The 19843-nt window shown below is 41.3% G+C and overlaps 1 protein-coding gene across 3 annotated transcripts in view; it reads left to right on the top strand.

The window, feature by feature from the left end:
• The first annotated feature begins 12566 nt into the window (after positions 1-12566).
• The window catches only part of chst11 (carbohydrate (chondroitin 4) sulfotransferase 11), a 44813-nt gene continuing 37536 nt past the window's right edge, over positions 12567-19843 (top strand). Inside the window, exon 1 of one of the 3 annotated variants that reach the window (XM_010887016.5) lies at positions 12567-12811. In XM_010887016.5, coding sequence (XP_010885318.1) covers positions 12694-12811 — 118 coding nt within the window. In that variant the 5' untranslated portion in view covers positions 12567-12693. Of the gene's footprint in view, positions 12812-17682; positions 18143-19138; positions 19313-19843 lie in introns of those variants that run through there. The other 2 variants (XM_020043033.3, XM_010887023.5) reach the window with 2 other exon arrangements.

Raw genomic sequence — 19843 nt, 5'->3', positions numbered from 1 at the left:
TAAGCAGGTTGCAGCAGGCAACCCTGGGAGTCTCAGAGTGACAGTAGTCTCGACTGATGAGTGGGAGTCTTTCCAGGAAGAGTTTAATACGGTCAGTAAGTGTTATACGCTCACTAGGGTTTGACATGGTAATATGGAGGCTAATAAAATTGATTACTTATTTTAATCTTGACAGCCATAAAATAAACTTTTGTAATTTTCTAAAGTAAGCTGTAAGTTAAATATATATACAAAAACCCTTACCAGAATATTAAGGGATTGATTTTTTCTAAATGAACAGTTAGAATCATTTGGTAAGCAATTTTTTTGTTGTTTTATTTACTAGGTAAGTACTCTACACAACAAGAACACATTCGTATTTACAGCAGTGATCCGGGAGCATTTGAGGTTAACTGTCTCACCCCTGAATTGACTGAGATTGAATTACAGTTGTGCTCAAAAGTTTGCGTACCCTTGGATAATTGATAATATACACTCACCTAAAGGATTATTAGGAACACCTGTTCAATTTCTCATTAATGCAATTATCTAATCAACCAATCACAAGGCAGTTGCTTCAATGTATTCAGGGGTGTGGTCCTGGTCAAGACAATCTCCTGAACTCCAAACTGAATGTCAAAATGGGAAAGAAAGGTAATTTAAGCAATTTTGAGCGTGGCATGGTTGTTGGTGCCAGACAGGCTGGTATTTCAGTATCTGCTCAGTTACTGGGATTTTCACACACAACCATTTCTAGGGTTTACAAAGAATGGTGTGAAAAGAGAAAAACATCCAGTATGCTGCAGTCCTGTGGGTGAAAATGCCTTGTTGATGCTAGAGGTCAGAGGAGAATGGGCCGACTGATTCAAACTGATAGAAGAGCAACTTTGACTGAAATAACCACTCGTTACAACCGAGGTATGCAGCAAAGCATTTGTGAAGCCACAACACGCACAACCTTGAGGCGGATGGACAAATAGGAAAAAGAGGCTACAATTTGCACGAGCTCACCAAAATTGGACAGTTGAAGACTGTTGCCTGGTCTGATGAGTCTCGATTTCTGTTGAGACATTCAGATGGTAGAGTCAGAATTTGGCGTCAACAGAATGAGAACATGGATCCATCATGCCTTGTTACCACTGTGCAGGCTGCTGGTGGTGGTGTAATGGTGTGGCCCCTTAGTGCCAATTGGGCATTGTTTAAATGCCACGGCCTACCTGAGCATTGTTTCTGACCATGTCCATCCCTTTATGACCACCATGTACCCATCCTCTGATGGCTACTTCCAGCAGGATAATGCACCATGTCACAAAGCTCGAATCATTTCAAATTGGTTTCTTGAACATGACAATGAGTTCACTGTACTGAAATGGCCCCCACAGTCACCATATCTCAACCCAATAGAGCATCTTTGGGATGTGGTGGAACGGGAGCACCGTGCCCTGGATGTGCATCCCACAAATCTCCGTCAACTGCAAGATGCTATCCTATCAATATGGGCCAACATTTCTAAAGAATGCTTTCAGCACCTTGTTGAATCAATGCCACGTAGAATTAAGGCAGTTCTGAAGGCCAAAGGGGGTCAAACACAGTATTAGTATGGTGTTCCTAATAATCCTTTAGGTGAGTGTATGTACCATTTGTAAATGATCAGGCAAAACATATCTTTTATTTCAGTATACAACATACATAGGTCATAACAGAATGGCACAATTATAAAACAAAACATGGCAACAAAGAAAAAAATGAACTGACCCGTGATCTGCATATCCTTAGTTCTTAATACTGTGTATTGCCCCCTTTAGCATCAATGACAGTGTGCCGTCTTTTGTAATAGTGTTCTATGAGGCCCCAAATTCTTGCAGGTGGTATAGCTGCCCATTCGTCTTGGCAAAATGCCTCCAGGTCATGCAAAGTCTTTGGTTGTCTTGCATGAACCTGACGTTTGAGATCTCCCCAGAGTGGCTTGATAATATTAAACGTCAGGTGACTGTGATGGCCACTCCAGAACCTTCACCTTTTTCTGCTGTAACCCCTGGAGGGTCAACTTGGCATTGTGATTTGGGTCATTGTCATGCTGGAAAGTCTAAGAGCGTCCCATGTGCAGCTTTCTTGCAGAAGAATGAAAATTGTCTGCCAGTATTTTCTGATAACATGCTGCATTCATCTTGTCATCAATTTCCACAAGATTCGCTGTGCTTTGAGCTCACACACTCCCAAAACATAAGTGAGCCACCCCCATTCTTCACAGTGGGTATGGTATTCTGTTCAGTATAGACCTTGTTGACCCCTCTCCAAACATACAGTGGATATAAAAAGTCTACACACCCCTGTTAAAATGCCAGGTTCTTGTGATATAAAAGAATGAGACAAAGATACATCATGTCAGAAACTTTTCCACTTTTTATGTGACCCATAACGTGAACAAATCAATTGAAAAACAAACTGAAACCTTTGAGGTAAAAAAATAAAAAAAAGCTCTCCATAACCTGGTTGCATAAGTGAGCACACCATTAAATTAATATTTCAAGCACCTTTTATTTTATTACAGCACTCAGTCTTTTTGGGTTGGAGTCTATTAGCATGGCACATCTTGACGTGGCAATATTTGCCCACTCTTCTTTTTAAAAGCAATCTGTTAGATTGCGAGGACATCTCCTGTGCACAGCCCTCTTCAGATCACCCCACAGATGTTCAATTGGATTCAGGTCTGGGCGTTGGCTAAGCAATTCCAAAATGTTAATCATCTTCTGGTGAAGCCATGCTTTTGTGGATTTGGATGTGTGCTTTGGGTCGTTGTCATGCTAAAAGGTGAACTCCCTCTTCATCTTCAGCTTTCCAATGGCTTTCTGAGGGTTTTGTGACAAAAGTGTCTGGTATTTGGATCTGTTCATAATTCCCTCCACCCTGACTAAGACCCCGGTTCCAGCTGAAGAAAAACAGCCCCAAAGCATGATGCTGCCACCACCATGCTTCACTGTGGGTATGGTGTTCTTTGGGTGATGTGCAGTGTGGTTTTTGCACCAAACATACCTTTTGGAATTATGGCCAAAAAGTTCAACCTTGGTTTCATCACACCATAACACATTTTCCCGCTTGCTTTTGGGGGACTTGATGTTTGTTTTTGCTAACTTCAGCTGGGATTGGATGTTTTTGTAAGAAAAGGCTTCCGTCTTGCCACCCTACCCCATAGCCCATTGATATGAAGAATACGGGAGATTGTTGTCACATGTAGCACACAGCCGGTACTTTCCAGAAATTCCTGCAGTTCCTTTAATGTTACTGTAGGCCTCTTGGAACCCTCCCCGACCAGTTTTCTTCTCATCTTTTCATAAATTTTGGAGGGACGTCCAGTTCTTCGTAATGTCTCTGTTGTGCTATATTTTCTCCACTTGATGATGACTGTCTTCACTGAGTCCCATGGTATATCCAATGCTTTGGAAATTATTTTGTACCGTTCTCCTGACTGATATTTTTCAACAATGAGATCCCTCTGATGCTTTGGAAGCTCTCTGCAGACCATGGATTTTGCTCTGAGATGCAACTAAGAACATTTTTAGGAAAATCCTACAAGAACAGCTGAACTTTATTTGTGATTAATCAGAGTCACTTTAAATGATGGCAGGTGTGTAATGACTTCTATTTAACATGAGTTTGAATGTGATTGGTAAATTCTGAACACAGCCACAGCCCCAGTTATAAGAGGGTGTGCACACTTAAGCAACCAGGTTATTGTAAGGTTTTTATTTTTCATTTTCTCCCTCGAAGATTTCAGTTTGTTTTTCAATTTAACTGTTGGGTCACAATAAAAGTGAATACAGTTCTGACATTATTTATCTTTGTCTCATTCTTTTACATCACAAAAATCTGGCATTTTAACAGGGGTGTCTTATATCCACTGTAGTGCTTTTTGGTTGTGACCATGAAGCTCTATTCAGGTCTCGTCACTCCAGATTGTGCCAGAAGCTGTGAGGCGTGTCAAGTTGTTGTCGGCCATTTTGTAGCCAGAAGGTTTTTGTGGCATTGGCGCAGTAAAGGCTTCTCTCTGACAACTCGACCACGCAGCTCATTTTTTTTCAAGTATCGTTGTATTGTGCTCCTTGAAACAACCACACTGTCTTTTTCCAGAGCAGCTTGTATTTCTCCTCAGGTTACCTGTGGGTTTTTCTTTTAATCCTGAACAATTCTTCTGGCAGTTTTGGCTTAAATCTTTCTTGGTCTACCTGACTTTGGCTTGGTATCAAGAGATCCCTGAATTTTCCACTTGTTAATAAGTGACTGAACAGTACTGACTAGCATTTGCAAGGCTTTGGAGATCATTTTATATCTTTTTTCATCTTTATTACGTTCCATTACCTTGTTACGCAGGTCTTTTGACAGTTCTTTTCTGCTCCCCATGCCTGCTCAGTGCATCCACGTGAGAGCTAACAAACTCATTGACTATTTATACACAGACTCTAATTGCAATTTTAATAGCCACAGGTGTGGGAAATTCACCTTGAATTGCCATTTTCACCTGTTTGTGTCACCTTGTGTGTCTGTAATAAGGCCAAACATTCAAGGGTATGCAAACTTTTGATCAGGGCCATTTGGGGGATTTCCGTAATCATTCTGATTTAAAAAGGAGCCAAACAAATATGTGATAATACATGGCTTCATATGATCACTATCCTTAAATAAAATACAGTTTTTTTTTGCATGATCAGTCATATTTTCTAAATAAATGCAACATTTTTACAATTTCTGCCAGGTTATGCAAACTTATGAGCACTGTAACTCAGGGAGCAACCCAGTTGTCTTAAGATGTTTGTATAACTTTGTATATGTTGTAACAAGGAGAGACCAAGAGAACAGACACAGGAGAAGTGTTTTAGTGTCCTGTTGGGTGTTTATTAAGCAAAGTGGTAGAGGAAGACCGGGAGGGAAAATCTAAAAGCTACCGCTTTGCTTGAAAGGCAACTTCATCTTTGGGTTGGCATCCCAGTGAAAGTTTGGGTGGTGGTTTTCTTAGTGGCCTCTCCTTTTCTTCTCCTTGCTGTATTTCTCCCTCATTGGCTTCTGCGTCACTGCAGCTGAACAGCATTTGATTTTGTTTGATTTTGGTCTCATTTTACCAGTCTTTTTTTCTCATGCTCTCCGAGTCCTTCATGCAGCATGTCATATGTCTAACCACTCTACAATAAAGGCCTGATTGATGGAGTGCCGCAGAGAAAATTGTCCTTCTGGCAGGTTCTCCTGTCTCCAGAAAAACTCAAGCTCTGTTACAGTAGCCATTAGGGTCTTGGTCATCTACCTGACCAGGTCCCTACTTGCCTGGTTACTCAGTTTGTCTGGTCTGCCAGCTCCAAGAAGAGTATTGATGTTTCAAAAAAGTTTTCAATTTGACAATGATGACCACTGTTTTCTTGGTAACTTGCTTTAGCAATTTATTTCTTAACCGTCCCCAGATCAGATTGACACAAATCTTGAAGGACTGCAGGGATTTCCTTGGACGGCATGGCTTGGTTTTAGCTCTGACATATAACTTGACCTGAGTGAACATACTGTAAATAAACAGCTGTAGGCTTTTCTAAATCACATGCAGTCAATTGAGTTTGCCACAGGTGGAATCCAATCAACGTCTTGAGACATCTCAAGGATATGTTTTCACAGTGTCAATATGGGGTGCTGTGTGTAGATTGATGGCAAAACATATATCTGGTCAACTATCAGTTGTCTATAACTGCAAATAGTGTGGAGAAAGTGAAGGGGTCTAAATATTTTTCAAAGACACTGTATGTGTTTGCAGGTACTGCTGGCTGTATGAAGAAAAACCTGTCCTGGTGACATTGGTCTTGACCGTGTCGGAGTGAAATCCAATCAGGAGTGAGTACCGCTGGGCTGCACCATTTCTGTTGGTTCACATTAAAAATAAATGTGTGCGCATGTATGTCTCCGTCCCACAGACGTGGCAGGATCCTTGTGAAGGAACAGGAGCGGAGCACGGTGGGATATGCTGTGGGGGCAATCCGAGAGGGTGCAGGCTGGGCGACTCTTGGCCCACAGACTCTATGGAGGACAAAGTACAACAGTGCTGAGTGGGGGATTGGAGGGGGATTGGTGCTAAACCCAGAACTAGGATTTGATTTCTGTTCAAGTTCAAAGATTGGATTAGGATTACAATTGTGTATAAATTAGTGGACTAGTGTCAAATCAGCGCTTACCTACGGGCCCTTTTCCAACAAAGCACATTTAGAAAATACAAGAAAAAGACATAAGAATAAACAGTACAAATACAAACTAAAGAAAAAGTAACACAATGAATAATGAATCACAGGCCCAAATGATAATAGTGCAGGGAGTACTGATGGTTAATGTGTGCGTGTGTGTGTTCTCTTGCCCAGTGTGATTACAGTAACGTCCCCACAGTGCTGTTCACTCCTATGGAGTATGCTGCCTGTGGGCTGTCTGAGGAGGACACCATTCTCAAGTTTGGAAAAGACAGTGTGGAGGTAAACTTTTTGTATTGTACAGGAAAACACTCTAGATGTGTATTCTATGTGGGATCTTCTCTCCTTTGCAGGCATACCACAGCTACTACTGGAGTGGACGGGACCTCGGAGAGACAAGAACTCCTGCTATGCCAAAGGCCTCTTTCAGCGTATTGCATTACTTTTAAAATGGTGTGAAACGCCATATTTAGATGGCTTTTGCAACCATGTATCTGGGTATTTGTGTGGTTTTTGTTTTTGTTTTAGTGGGTGTCCGTTTGTCTCATTCTTAGGAGCGTGTCCTTGGGATCCATGTGATGGGACCCAATGCAGGAGAGGTTATCCAGGGCTTTGTGATGGCCCTAAAGTGTGGTCTGACTAAAAAGCAGCTTGATGCCACAGTGGGACTCCATCTTGTGTGCACAGGTCCGCACATCAGTTTCCTTAACTTTTTTCATTGCAGTAACATACAGTACTTATGGGCAACAACCTGGCACAGAATGGCTGCCGTACATAATCAAAACTTCAGCCTTCCCGGAGCAACTATCTATGATAGGCTTCCTGTATCTAATACTCCCTGTGTGAATTATTAATAGACTAACATTACCAACCACCTCACACACAGTCCATTTCCTATAAGCTCATCCAGGAGGGAGTTGTCAGACCAATGTGTCCTGCTGGGATGCTTTTTAGGCTCCAGTCACTTCTTAAAGCATTATTGCATCTTGAATGTAGCGTATAATGGGTTTTTGTTTAGAATGCTATTCTTTCCAACTGAGCAGTAAAGATGGGATTTGAGACGCGTGATCCTGCACATATTGACGGCTGACTTGGGTTGCAGAATTTGCCAGACTGTGTCTGTGTTACGAAAGTGTATGTAACCCTCCAAACACACACAAAGCTAGTTACAGTAGCTCATGACATTCAGCGACTTTCTCACTCCCAAACGCTAACAAGTGTAAATGTAAGAAATAATTATGAACACAATCTAAAACAGAACGTTGCAAGCCCAAGTCTGACAGTAGACACCCTTACTGAAAAATGTTGGTTTAAAAAAAAAATAAACATAGACTGAAATCAAGACAGTCAGACCTTTTTTCACCTTTAATGAGATACAAGCAATATTTAATTAAAAAAACAAGTGGATGAATTCTCTGACAAATTCTGATAATAAAAAAACGATCTGTGCCTTTTTTGCCTGAGTGTGCACACATCAACTAATACTTTACGGCTTTGTACCTTTTGCATGGATAACAGCAGGAAGTCTGTTTTGATAAAGGTCTCTATCAACCTAGCCCAGCAAGATTTTCATAAATTTTCATCATTTTTTTTTACAGAAGAGTTCCAACTGATTTCAATTTCAAGGGCTTCTAGGTCAATACGTAGATTTTCTGTAGGATTGAGGTCCAGGCTCTGACCGGCCATTCCAGGACATTAATATCCCTTTTTGCAAGCTATTCCTTGGTTGATTTGATTTGTTGAAAAGGGAAATTCTTCTTTAATCCCATTGCAGTGGGTAACAGGATTTGCACAACGATAAATTGATATTTGGATCTATTCCTTCCCCAATCAATCCTGACCAAATCCCCTGTCCCTGTTGAACAGAAACAGACCCATCATACTGTGTGCCTCCAGATGTATTGGCTTTATGCAAAACTTAAAGGAACTGGAATGAAGGTCCGGAAGTTCTACCTTCATCTCAGACCGTACTGTTTCTGTGAGAAATAGGTTTTGTTTTGCCACCCTATCCTTTCAGTTGGCCTCTTAGTAGCCTCATTTATGAGCTTTCTTCTTGCCCATGTCAACAGTTTTGGAGGGACATCCTGGTCTTTGCAATGTCCAAGTCTTGCCGTCGGGCCTCCACTTCCTAATGATGGTCTTCACAGGGTTAAACAAGGCCAGAGATTGCTACAGCCCAATAGAGATACATCTGAAAGCCTAGTTTGGAGCTTCTGAAGAGAAACAGTACGGGAGGAGTTAAGGGGCGTGGTCAGGCAGATACTTGGATTCAGTGTTGTGGAGAGCCTGTCAGGTGTGAGCCAGGATTTTGAAGCTTGAGTGTGTGAGCATACATTATGGTTGTGGGTTTTCATTTCCATATGAAAATATATGCACTTGCAACCATATGTCGTTCTGGGAAAATTCAAATCTCCGAAATGAATTAAATACAAATGATGTGGGCCTCAAACAAAAGCTTACTGCCAAATATAACACCCAGGTTGTGAACCTCACTGAAAGCAAGGACGTTGACGCCATTTATATTGAGGCCGTAACTGCTGGTGTTGTACATGATGGTGCGAGTGTCAATCAGGGTGACCTTGTTCTGTTTGCAGGTTAACTCCAGGTAAAAGCTCAGTTCAATCTTTGATGTTCTGTAACCAACTGACCAGGAGATGATTGGCACTGGCTGGTTTGTGGTGACGTTCAGCATAAATCATTTAAGCTTTGTTCATAAGATGTTTCCCACGGGCAGCATTTAGATATAAATCCATAGTGACCCAAGCACAGTATCTTAAGGGACCCCAAGTAGGTCCACCACTGATGGCTACAACTGTCTGTGACCCATACCATGACTGACAATATACAGTGGATATTGTCCACTGTAAATGGATCAATAGAGTGAAGGCAGAACATCTATCCAGAGACCAATAGTTCATAGTAGATCATATCACCCAGACAGGACAAGTTAATAGGAATACTATTAATCAATGTATGTATGTATGTCTTAAATGTCCTTGTTGCCATTCATCCACATTCTGTCACAGTGATGTTCTCCTTTGGTTGCTAGATCAGTGTGGACACAAGATGGCGGTATAATCCAAAAACATAGTACATGTGCTAATGAATTACATTATATTCAGCTCATAGAAACATATTAAACCTCGCACCTGCCTGATTTGACTGAATTATTTGTTTGAAATCCAATTGGATATTTTTTAGTCTTGAATTAAAACTCACTTCACTGGACTTGAATGTGTACCATCTAAACTGTATACTGTATTTGCACGTTATTTAAGCGCTCTTATTTACAAACACATGAGGCTTTCCATTCACTTTAAGGATGATCTGTCACCTGTTATAATTAATCAGTTATATGTTGGTCACTAGCTTTCCCATGTTTGTGTAACTCAGCCTTCAGAGTGTACATTTTCTTCAGCGAAGAGACAGGCACATTGGCTTTATATTTTGCAAGGTTTTTTATGTAAGAGGTATGTGCATTTATTAAATTATTTATGGGCCTTTTGTTGGGTTTATGTCTTTTAAAATGCTTGTTCAGTACTAGTTTGGTACTTTCTTACATGTTCCGTTTTGCACTTAATGTTGTTGTACATTTCAAGTATGAACTGAGTTGATTGCACAAGTATTGATCAATTAAACATACGTTTAGGGATGGTTACTTTTATAGCTTGTATATTCCTGTTGGAGATCATAGATTAGTAGACAGATTAATTTAGAACAATTTCTTTTTACTTTGACATTATGGACTTTTGGTGTGGTATATCCTAAACACATGAAACAATGTTAGTTTGGTCTCTTTCTAGCTTGAATGCTTCAAGAGATAAGGTTTTATTGATAATTAATGATAATCATGCTAATTTAGCTGAATAGTATAATAATTGACACTAAACATTTAAGAACATTAAGCAGAAATGTATGTCAAAAGTTGGTTAATTCCCTCTAGCTTGAATGGTCCAAGACAAATATATTTAATATAATATATAATATATAATTTACTCTAATAATGCTCATTAATATAGTCATAGTCGATAAACATTTTAGAAAATGTAATTGGCTTTGCCTAATTATATGAAACAAAGTTGGTTTGTTCTCTTTAGCTTGAGACAGTTTTATTATTAACTCTAAATATACAAATATGCTAATTAGATTAAACTTTATTCTCATTGAACAGTACAAGTACAGTACAACGAAATGCAGTAAGCATCTAACCAGAAATACCTGCAGTTCCTTTAATATTGCTGTAGGCCTCTTGGAAGCCTCCCTGAGCAGTTTTCTTCTCGTCTTTTCATCAATTTTGGAGGGACGTCCAGTTCTTGGTAATGTCTCGGTTGTGCCATATTTTCTCCACTTGATGATGACTGTCTTCACTGTATTCCATGGTATATCTAATGCTTTGGAAAAAAATTGTACTCTTCTCCTAACTGATATCTTTCAACAATGAGATCCCTCTGATGCTTTGGAAGCTCTTCACAGACCATTGCTTTTGCTCTGAGATGCCACTAAGAAAATGTCAGGAAAATCCTATTAGAACAGCTGAACTTTATTTGTGATTAATCAGAGTCACTTTAAATGATGGCAGGTGTGTAATGACTTCTATTTAACATGAGTTTGAATGTGATTGGTAAATTCTGAACACAGCCACAGCCCCAGTTATAAGAGGGTGTGCATACTTATGCAACCAGGTTATTGTAAGGCAGAGGTCTCAAACCGATTCCACGGAAGGCTGTGTGTCTGCAAGTTTTCGCTCTCACCTTGTACTTAATTGACTAATTAGGTCACTAATTGGTTCATTCTACCCCCACTTGGTTGTTTAGGTCTAAACTGGGAACCAATTTAAAGGAAAACCCAAAAACCTGCAGACACATGGCCCTCAGTGGAACCGGTTTGAGACCTCTGTTGTAAGGTTTTTATTTTTTGTTGAATTGTTCATGTTATAGGTCACATTAAAGGTGGAAAAAGTTCTGACATGATTTATCTTTGTCTCATTCTTTTACATCACAAGAACCTGGCATTTTAACAGGGGTGTGTAGACTTTTTATATCCAGTGTAGTTATGCATATTAGGCTAATGAATATAGTCCACGTTGATAAATATTTAAGAATGTTAAGTTTGAATAGTCTAAACAGGTGAAACGAAGTTGGTTTGGTCTCTAGCTTGAACAGATTGAGAACATTTTAGGGTTACTTAATAGTAGGCAAATCAGGCTATTTAATAAAGTCTTTAGTTTATATATACTTTTTATACAAGGGCTTCTAGGTCAATACGTAGATTTTCTGTAGGATTGAGGTCCAGTTTATATATACTTTTTATACAAGGGCTTCTAGGTCAATACGTAGATTTTCTGTAGGATTGAGGTCCAGGCTCTGACCGGCCATTCCAGGATATTAATATCCCTTTTTGCAAGCTATTCCTTGGTTGATTTGATTCGTTGAAAAGGGTGTGACTTAAAGTATTAAAGCTTATAATCTTGAAGTTTTAAGTTGATCTTTTAGCTTGAAAGACCAAGAAGCATAACCATTTTCAATAGAATACCTGTGGCTCTCATTTAAACCCTAATTAACCCATACATATTTTAAATGCTAATAACAAAAAAGAAATCCCTCATTGGGCCAGTCTGAACATCAAGTTTCAACGTTGGTTTGGAATTCATAGCTAATGAATTTGTGGTTTTGTCCCCATTCTAGTATACCTTAGTAGTATATGCATTAGTAGTTTTAGTAGTTTCCATAATTAGAAAACGATTCATGATTTCAAAACCATCTTATCAAGCCACCAAAGTAGGGTTAATTTGGACATTTGAGAAAATGTTTTTGGTTCATAGCTTATATTATTCATGATGAACTGAAACTAAAACTATGAGAGAAATCTATAGTGTTTTTGTGTCTGCCAAGCACATCAAATAAAAGACGGTCGATGCCTTGGTTGCATGTTCTATACGGGAGTGTAGACTTAACCACTGTATCTCTTTGTTTTTTAGGCCTATGTTTTTAACTGCTCGATCCATATTGAAGTAAAATCTCGAGACATGACACCTGAATTGGTTGGCAACGAAGAATGTTTGTCTGTTCTTGGTGTCATAGGGAAGAGAATGAATCCCTACAGGCATACATCTTATACAGTCATTTTATGATAACTGAGCTTTTCATAAATGGTCACAAGACAAGCGGGAAACGTTTAGACGTATTTAGACACAAATAACTATAACGGCGTCCTCGTATAAGCCAATTGGCCACAATTAATTGGTTCTAGACTGGAGTTTGTTCCTCATCAGCGCTTGGGCGCGCTCATTCTCTGTTACTAGAGGGGGAAGATTTTTTTTTTTTTGCGGGGAGTGACGAAGGGGTGGGACGAATAGTACAGTCCATATTGCTGTTGAGCTCTTTGAGCATCGGACAATCGCAGTGAGTATCACCATCAGTACCAGCACGGCACGCCAAGCCCCGGTGCTACGACCGACCCTCCACACAAAACAACCAGCATCCGCCTCAGCCGTTGCCCACCAGCCATGAAACAGACTCTGCTCGAACTGATGAGGATGAGCAGAATATGCCGGATGGTACTCGCCACTTGTTTGGGATCTTTTATTCTAGTCATCTTTTATTTTCAAAGTATGTTCCAACCAGGTAGGACCTTTCTATCTCTGACGAATTTGTGTTGTGTTCAGTGATCTGTAACGTTCTCGGGCATCTGCCCACTCTTTTGTTGTGGCATGTTGGAACGGTCGATTAATTTGCTGGTCCGCAATTAATAGATAATTACTACGTTTTAAGGGGACGCGTGTTTCCGTCCTGTGACGAGGATGTTGGAACATGACTTGGGAGGCCTGTTTTAGGTCAAACAGAATGAAATTGTTTGTGATGGGCTTATGCAATTCATTATGTAGTATATTTGTGCGAGTTAGTCCAGTAATTTCTTGGGGAACGTGCACGGCATTGGAAATGTAAATGTCACAGTCGTTTCCTACGCTGACGAGAAGAACCCCCGGTAGTGAGAGGTGTTTGTTCAGGGATGGATGGATGGATGTTTTTTTATCTCCCTCCAGTCAGAGTGCATGAAATGGACCCTGTGCCACTTCCACGGCGTCGTGCGCTGAATTCCGCGGCGGCCGTACAGTAGACTCTCTGTGCCTTGAATAAAAAATAAAAAAATGCGTTCAAACGCGCAAGGATTGCACTGTACAAACAGCAGAAATGCATCAATATTGACCTACAACACATTTACTGTAACGCAAGAAAGATTTTGAGCAACCAGGAGTTGCTGTTAAATTTCTTCTCAGATTGAAACGGTTTCATTTGAGCTGCTGTGCGGTGCCGGGTCCAGAATCAGGAAATGATGGAGATTAATGTGCAAATTCCGTTTGAGCGAATTTTTGTGTGTTAATAATCTCAATTATCTTGAAAAGTTTCTGTGCTTATTATGAATACAGCCACGTTTATAATAGTCTATGATATTACGCTTCGCACTTTTCCCAGCCCGAGCGACCGCTGGGTTACTTATTGATTATAGGCAATGGGGTTGCTGCTGTCATTATGGTCGATCGTTCCTCTACTGATTTGATGTGAACCACAGTTGTAACAAAGAGATGTTTTTTTCAGAAGTTATCCAACGTGATTACTTATTTATAATGGAAATAACTGTCAGAACTATAGTTGAACATCTTTAAGACACATTATTCGTTCATTCAGTTAATTGCGAACAATAGCCTGTCATGCGGGCCGATGAATTATAAAATAATTAAGAATTATTACAGTTGTATTGAAATGAAAGGAGAAATATCAGATACAGGTAATGCATAAAACTGAATTTTCCAGGCCATAGTTACAGATCAGTTGGTCTATTTTTTGACGCGTGTTCTGTGAGTCATCAAAACTACTAAGGCGACGGGTCTCTCATCACTACAGGCTACTGCACGGGAATGCGTGTCATCCCTATTCCCAAATGAATTCAGTTAACCAAACAACACCGCGGAGACATGGTTTTCTGCTGTGACGCATGACTCCCCCTTGACATTCTGTAGCTGCACAAAGACAAAAGACAGAGGAAGGTTGCTAGGAGCCATGCTTAGGAAGAGAGCTATATGTATCTTGTTTTATTAGAGGGGCCATAAGGATATGGTACACGGGTTTTGAAGAAAAATATCTGATATATGAGAGTAAACACTATGTATGATGTGTGTGTCAGTTGTAGTCTAATTGAAGACTACCAGTGACACTGTATGTGTGGTGGGATTAATGGTAGTGGGGTTGTTTCTGGAGTTGTGACATATGTTGTGAGTCAGTGATTGTCTTTGCTCTAGGACAAGTGAATTGAGCTGTTGTGAAATTGAGGTTGCCCATTAGGTCATCAATTAATGACATTTTGTTTAATATTAGCCTTGTCATAAAGTGCTAAAGTAGGTATACTGCCTTAAAAATAGGAAAAAATTACCTAGAAAGGCCTGAACCAAAAAGAGATCTACACTTAAACAAATTCACTCCACCTAAACAAGTAACCTTTGTCGTTTTAGTTCCCTAAACCCTGATCCTCCAATCCATTGTTAATTCACCTAACTACTATACATTCCCCCATATCTCTCCTTTTTGTTTCAATGCGACATGCAACCTGGTCTTGGAGAATGACGAACAATACAGTATGTTTGCCCTCCGGGACGTGCTAACTTCGAGTTGTCCATTTTGTGTGCTATTGCATGCCCAGGTACACCGTATCGTACTAAATCCTTGAATTGCTATGATGCATTACTCTCCCCTCAGTCTGAACCCGTCTGGTTTTCCTAAAACATTTCACGTTACATGGACATCCGAGGTGCATTCCTCTGGTTCCGATATGTTAGGGTGCCTGGGAATTCCGTCTCGTCCCCCTGTGCAAACTCTCACCTCATTCACAGGTTCTCTAGGGTCACGGCCTCTTGTTAACCAGACAGTAGAGAGTCCTCATCAGGGCGTCTCACTGTAAGCTTGAAACATTAGCTTTCCCTGGACCAATTGTCGTGTGAGTGAGGCTGTGCACTCACTCTCACACACGTGTACACTGCCTCAGTCACACGCAATTGCTCAGTGGAAAGTCTTCTTCAAAAAGACAGACTCGGACCCCCCTATTAAACAGTGTTTGTTGACTGGGCCCCTCGCTACACAGTGGTCATGGACCCGGCGGGTCTCATCAGGAAATGTACATAGACCAGTAAATGTCTGTTGTCTCACGGAGGTAATCAGTGCAGCCCTGGGATGTAAATAGGCCTTCACATCTTCATCAGTCGTTACGCTGTTATTAGAAGGTTTGAGTGTGTGTGAGTTGAACCATACCCTGTCAAACAGAAATCCACTCAGCTTAGGCTGACTGAACACCGTGTCTGTCTGGGCTTCTTTCTTTCTCACCAAGCCTTTTAAAGGCATTAGTGCTGGGACCCAGGGACTCGCTAACATGGCTAGCATTTGGTCAGTGTTATTTGGGTGAGAGGTGCCATGAAGGGTTTTTGGAGGGATATATGCTGTCTGTCTGTGTGTGTGTGTTTTAGACTGGGGCTCTGCTTGGTGTATCTTCCCTGCTGTGTGTGTGTGTGTGTGTGTGTGTGTGTATTGTTCTGGTTGTACACTCTGGCGTCAGAGGCACACACTCAGATTCTCCCATACGCACCATTGTGTGCAAAATAAAGCAGCCTTTAGTGTGAACACAAGTCTAGACACTGACTGAAACAACCCGATTTCAAACCCAGCTTCATTCCCAGGAGTCTCCGTTGCCACAGACCTACAAGAGAGCCAGTTGAAATGGACTGGCTTTCACTGAGATATCTAGGAAAGAGTGAGGTGGCCAAAGCTGCCGACAGTGGAATTTATTTGGAAAACTCGAAATTCCTCACTGACTGCTTGTCGGGGACACGAATGTAGGGCGTAACTGATACTCTGGGTATGGTGTCTGATTTGCCAACTGTGGTGACCTCATCTGTAATAACAGGAGTTTGATGATAGACTCTGTGACTCTAGTGCAGGGGTTCCCAGCCTGTATTTCACTGCTGATCGGGGTTGACACAGAGATATTTCCAAGTTTCACCCGGATCACACATGACCTTTGTAAAAAGGGTATCTACTGGTATTTTGCCAGCGGCTATACACAGTGTCATTTCTTTTCATCTGCCCTGCAAAAAGTTAATTTCTAAGCACGCCTTATTTGGCAGAATACTAAATCCGTTTAACCCCCCCATTCTTGGATCCCGGACCTGAGAACTGTCGCTAATGCTCGCTGCTTGAAGAAATAAGGGGCTTTTGTGTTTAGCAACGTTGTTTGGCAATAGGCTATATAGTCACCTTACCACAGATGTAACTTCTCATGCAAATTGTCTCTTATATGCTGTATACACTGTAATAAATAATGATATTGAATATCAATCATGTTCATAGAAGATTCCTACTTAGAAGCTATAGGAACATTGAAAAAAACATCCATCTTCTTTTGCAGGTCACTTCCATGCTGTGTGCAGTAGCCAGGGGAGGAGGTTAGAATGTCAGAGATGGGATATATGTTTAATCCATCCCAACCGCATGTTTGTGGTTTCCCGAAGATGCTTCAGGGAGTCAGAGATGTATTACCAGTTCACTAAATGGGCTGCACCAAGTTAATTGATGAACCATCCATGTGCTCATAAGAAATCAGGATGTGAAGCATCCCAGGATCCAACCCTCAATATCCCGGTACAGATCTGGTGCTCAGTGTTTGGGGGAAACTCCGTTCTGTAGCATGGCAAGTTGTGCCTCCAATTCTGAATAGCAATTCAAAGGCTTGTACCTCTTCTGTTTGATGTTCTGAAGTTCTCTGAATGTGTGTTCTTGAAATGTGTGTTGTGTTGTGAAATTCTCCACACAAAAACGTTAGATGTTATCCTGTATAGAGAAGATGTGGCCTAGAGTGATGAAACAAGATACAATTGCTGCTCTCTCTCTCTTTCTGTGTGTCTGACGATCTCTGCCTGTCCCAGTGTCTCTTTCTATGCCTCGCTTATCCTCTCTCTGGCTCTCAACTTCTTTCTCGTCTTTCAGCCCATTGTCCCGTGTCCTCCCTCTCTGCTCTGCATGTGAAGCTGTATTGTGGGAACGTATCCTGGACGTCCTGTTTGTGTGATCTTAGCGGGCTTGTTGTTTTCCTCTACAGTTTGGCACGAAGCCTGGATCAAACGTCCCCAATGGGCCTTGGTATTGGGGGAGGGGACCATGACACTGTGGTTCTGTGTGGAGCCCTGTGTCCATTCTGTGCCCTTTATTTCTGCGGCTCTGTTCCGTTTGGACTTTTGGCCAGGCAGCAGTCAGGGGAAGCCTCGATAAGGTCTAATGGTCTAATGAGGTTGATAGCCATCTGTTTGAGATTCTGGACTTCATTACAGGGAACTGCCACTGGGTCACGGACAGCTAAACACACACACAGAAACATTCACATGCGCGTGCACATTAATCAACAGCTATGTACATTCTTTAACAAAGAACTGCAAACACACACTCTTATAATAAACAGCTACAGTATTATAAAAAGAGAGAAAGTGCGAGAAAGACAGACCGAGAGAAAGAGAGAGGAGAGAGACCCCACTTTCCTCTTACTTCCTGTTCTTCTCATAATCTTCTCATGGGCCTCAAGTGAAGGGCTTTACAGCAGCAGGGGGTGTACATGCACACAGACGCACGCATGCAAGCAAACACACACGCGCAAACAGTTATTTACAGTCAGACACACACACAGTTATCCACTAACACATTTACGGATAATATTGTATACCTAACTGAATTACTGAAGTCAGATATCCGACTCGGAAACCACTGAGAATACCCTCATTCTCTCTCAGCGAGTCAACTTTTACTCTTCTACTAACAGAACCATCTTACCTTCCTTTATAAACCACCAAGGACTTTGTGGTTGATGTCTTCACAGATATATCCAAATCCTATTACCCAAGATCCAAGCCGGTATTCTACTGGGTGAGTAATGACATTATGTCGTTGATCGTCGGACCACGCTTTGTGGATGTCAGACCTGTGTGATAATGTCAAATAATATGTGAAATGCTGACCCAATCCAAAATATATTTAAAGAAGAAAAAGTTCTAATGATACATAATACATTTTCTATATGAATCACATTTGCTACACATTGCCTTTGGTTCAAGACCGGGTCTTTCCACATTCATCTCTTTCCTCTGCAGTTCTGGAGGGGAGTTGTAGAGCCATGTAAATGGTACCGTAGTAAAGTCACTGTCTTGCAGTTAGCTGTGTCATTGTAAGACCAGAGGGCATGTCTGGGGTGTTAATAATCAAATATGGTTGTCTTGCCTTGTCGTGCTGTAGCGACTCCTTGTGGCGGTTTGATCGCCTGTCGCCTTATTTGAGTTAAAAGGCAAGAAAGATTCAGTTCTGGACCTTGTTGAGTGAGCAGCGTTATAACTCAACATCAATTGTCCAGAGTTCACTGGGAGTCGCTTCTATGAAGCAGGCTTCATCATAAATGAGATATGACAATATAGAGAACAGGCAAGTGATGTTTGAAAAACAGACCACTGAAGGCTAAGGTTTGGAAATGATCTGCCATTAGACTGGGGGTTGTGTATGTGTGAGTGAGGATGAAGATAGGAACAGATTGTGGAGTAAAGGAGAAGAGAAGAACATACAGCTCTGGAAAAATTTAAGAGACCACTGCACCTTTTTCTTTCTTTTCCAAAGAAGTTGGAAAGGAAGGTTTTGAGTGAGGAACAGAAGGGTTAAAATTAAGAGACCACTGCAAATTGAACACTTCTGTTCCTCACTCAGAACATTCCTTTTCAACTTCTTTGGAAAGGAAAGAAAAAGGTGCAGTGGTCTCTTTGTTACAGAGCTGTAGTGTTGCATTTAGGGCAAGTAGAGAAGCATGGTGTTGGGTAAGGGAGGAGTGAGAGAGGAACATAGTGTTGAGTCAGGGAGGAAGCTAGAGTGAAGACCATAGTGTTGAGTAAGAGAGGCGGAATAGGAAGTAGAACACAGAGCAAAAGAGGGGAGAGGAACAGCGTTAAGAGAGAGGGGAACAGCTTTGAGTCAGAGAGGAAGAGCGAGTGTGAGGGTGTTCCATGGCTACATCTGTACCATAAACACACTTAGGTGGACATAGTTGGGTGAAAGGTAGGTTGTCTAATGGCTCATAGCACCATTTTACAGGCAGAGGGCTAACAGATGTTCAGAGGTTTCTCTCAACCCCAAACAATAATTACCCCCCCCTCCTCCCCCCAGATAGGAGGTGGGTATGGAAGGGGGACTGTTAATGATGGAAATTGTCTGCTTAAGCCGTGTTTTCATCACGTCAACATCTGGCTGCCACAGATTGTAAACCGTTAAAGGGCTTGCCTTTGTTTGCGGGCCTATTAACCAGTCTGTCTGGGTTCTGTTGATCTCGGTAACCTCTTCTGTTCTCTCTCCCGGGGCTGTTGCAGCAACGCTTGAATGCTGAGGGTGTGTTAACCTTAAGATCTGGTCTTAGACAGATCTAAAATGACAGTTCTCCATCCACCTCCAGACCTCTGTTCCTCAGCTGGCGTGGCCGGGCTTGTGATTGAGTGTTTGTGCCTGTGCTTGTCTGTCTACCTGGATGTGTTCTTCTGTGGAAATGTGTGTTCGTGTGTCATTATGTGTGTTTACAGATTTACGAGTGTGCAA

The sequence above is a fragment of the Esox lucius genome, chromosome 23 (assembly GCF_011004845.1).
Source record: "Esox lucius isolate fEsoLuc1 chromosome 23, fEsoLuc1.pri, whole genome shotgun sequence".
Lineage (NCBI taxonomy): Eukaryota > Metazoa > Chordata > Actinopteri > Esociformes > Esocidae > Esox > Esox lucius.
This window is presented reverse-complemented; position numbering and strand designations above follow the sequence as displayed.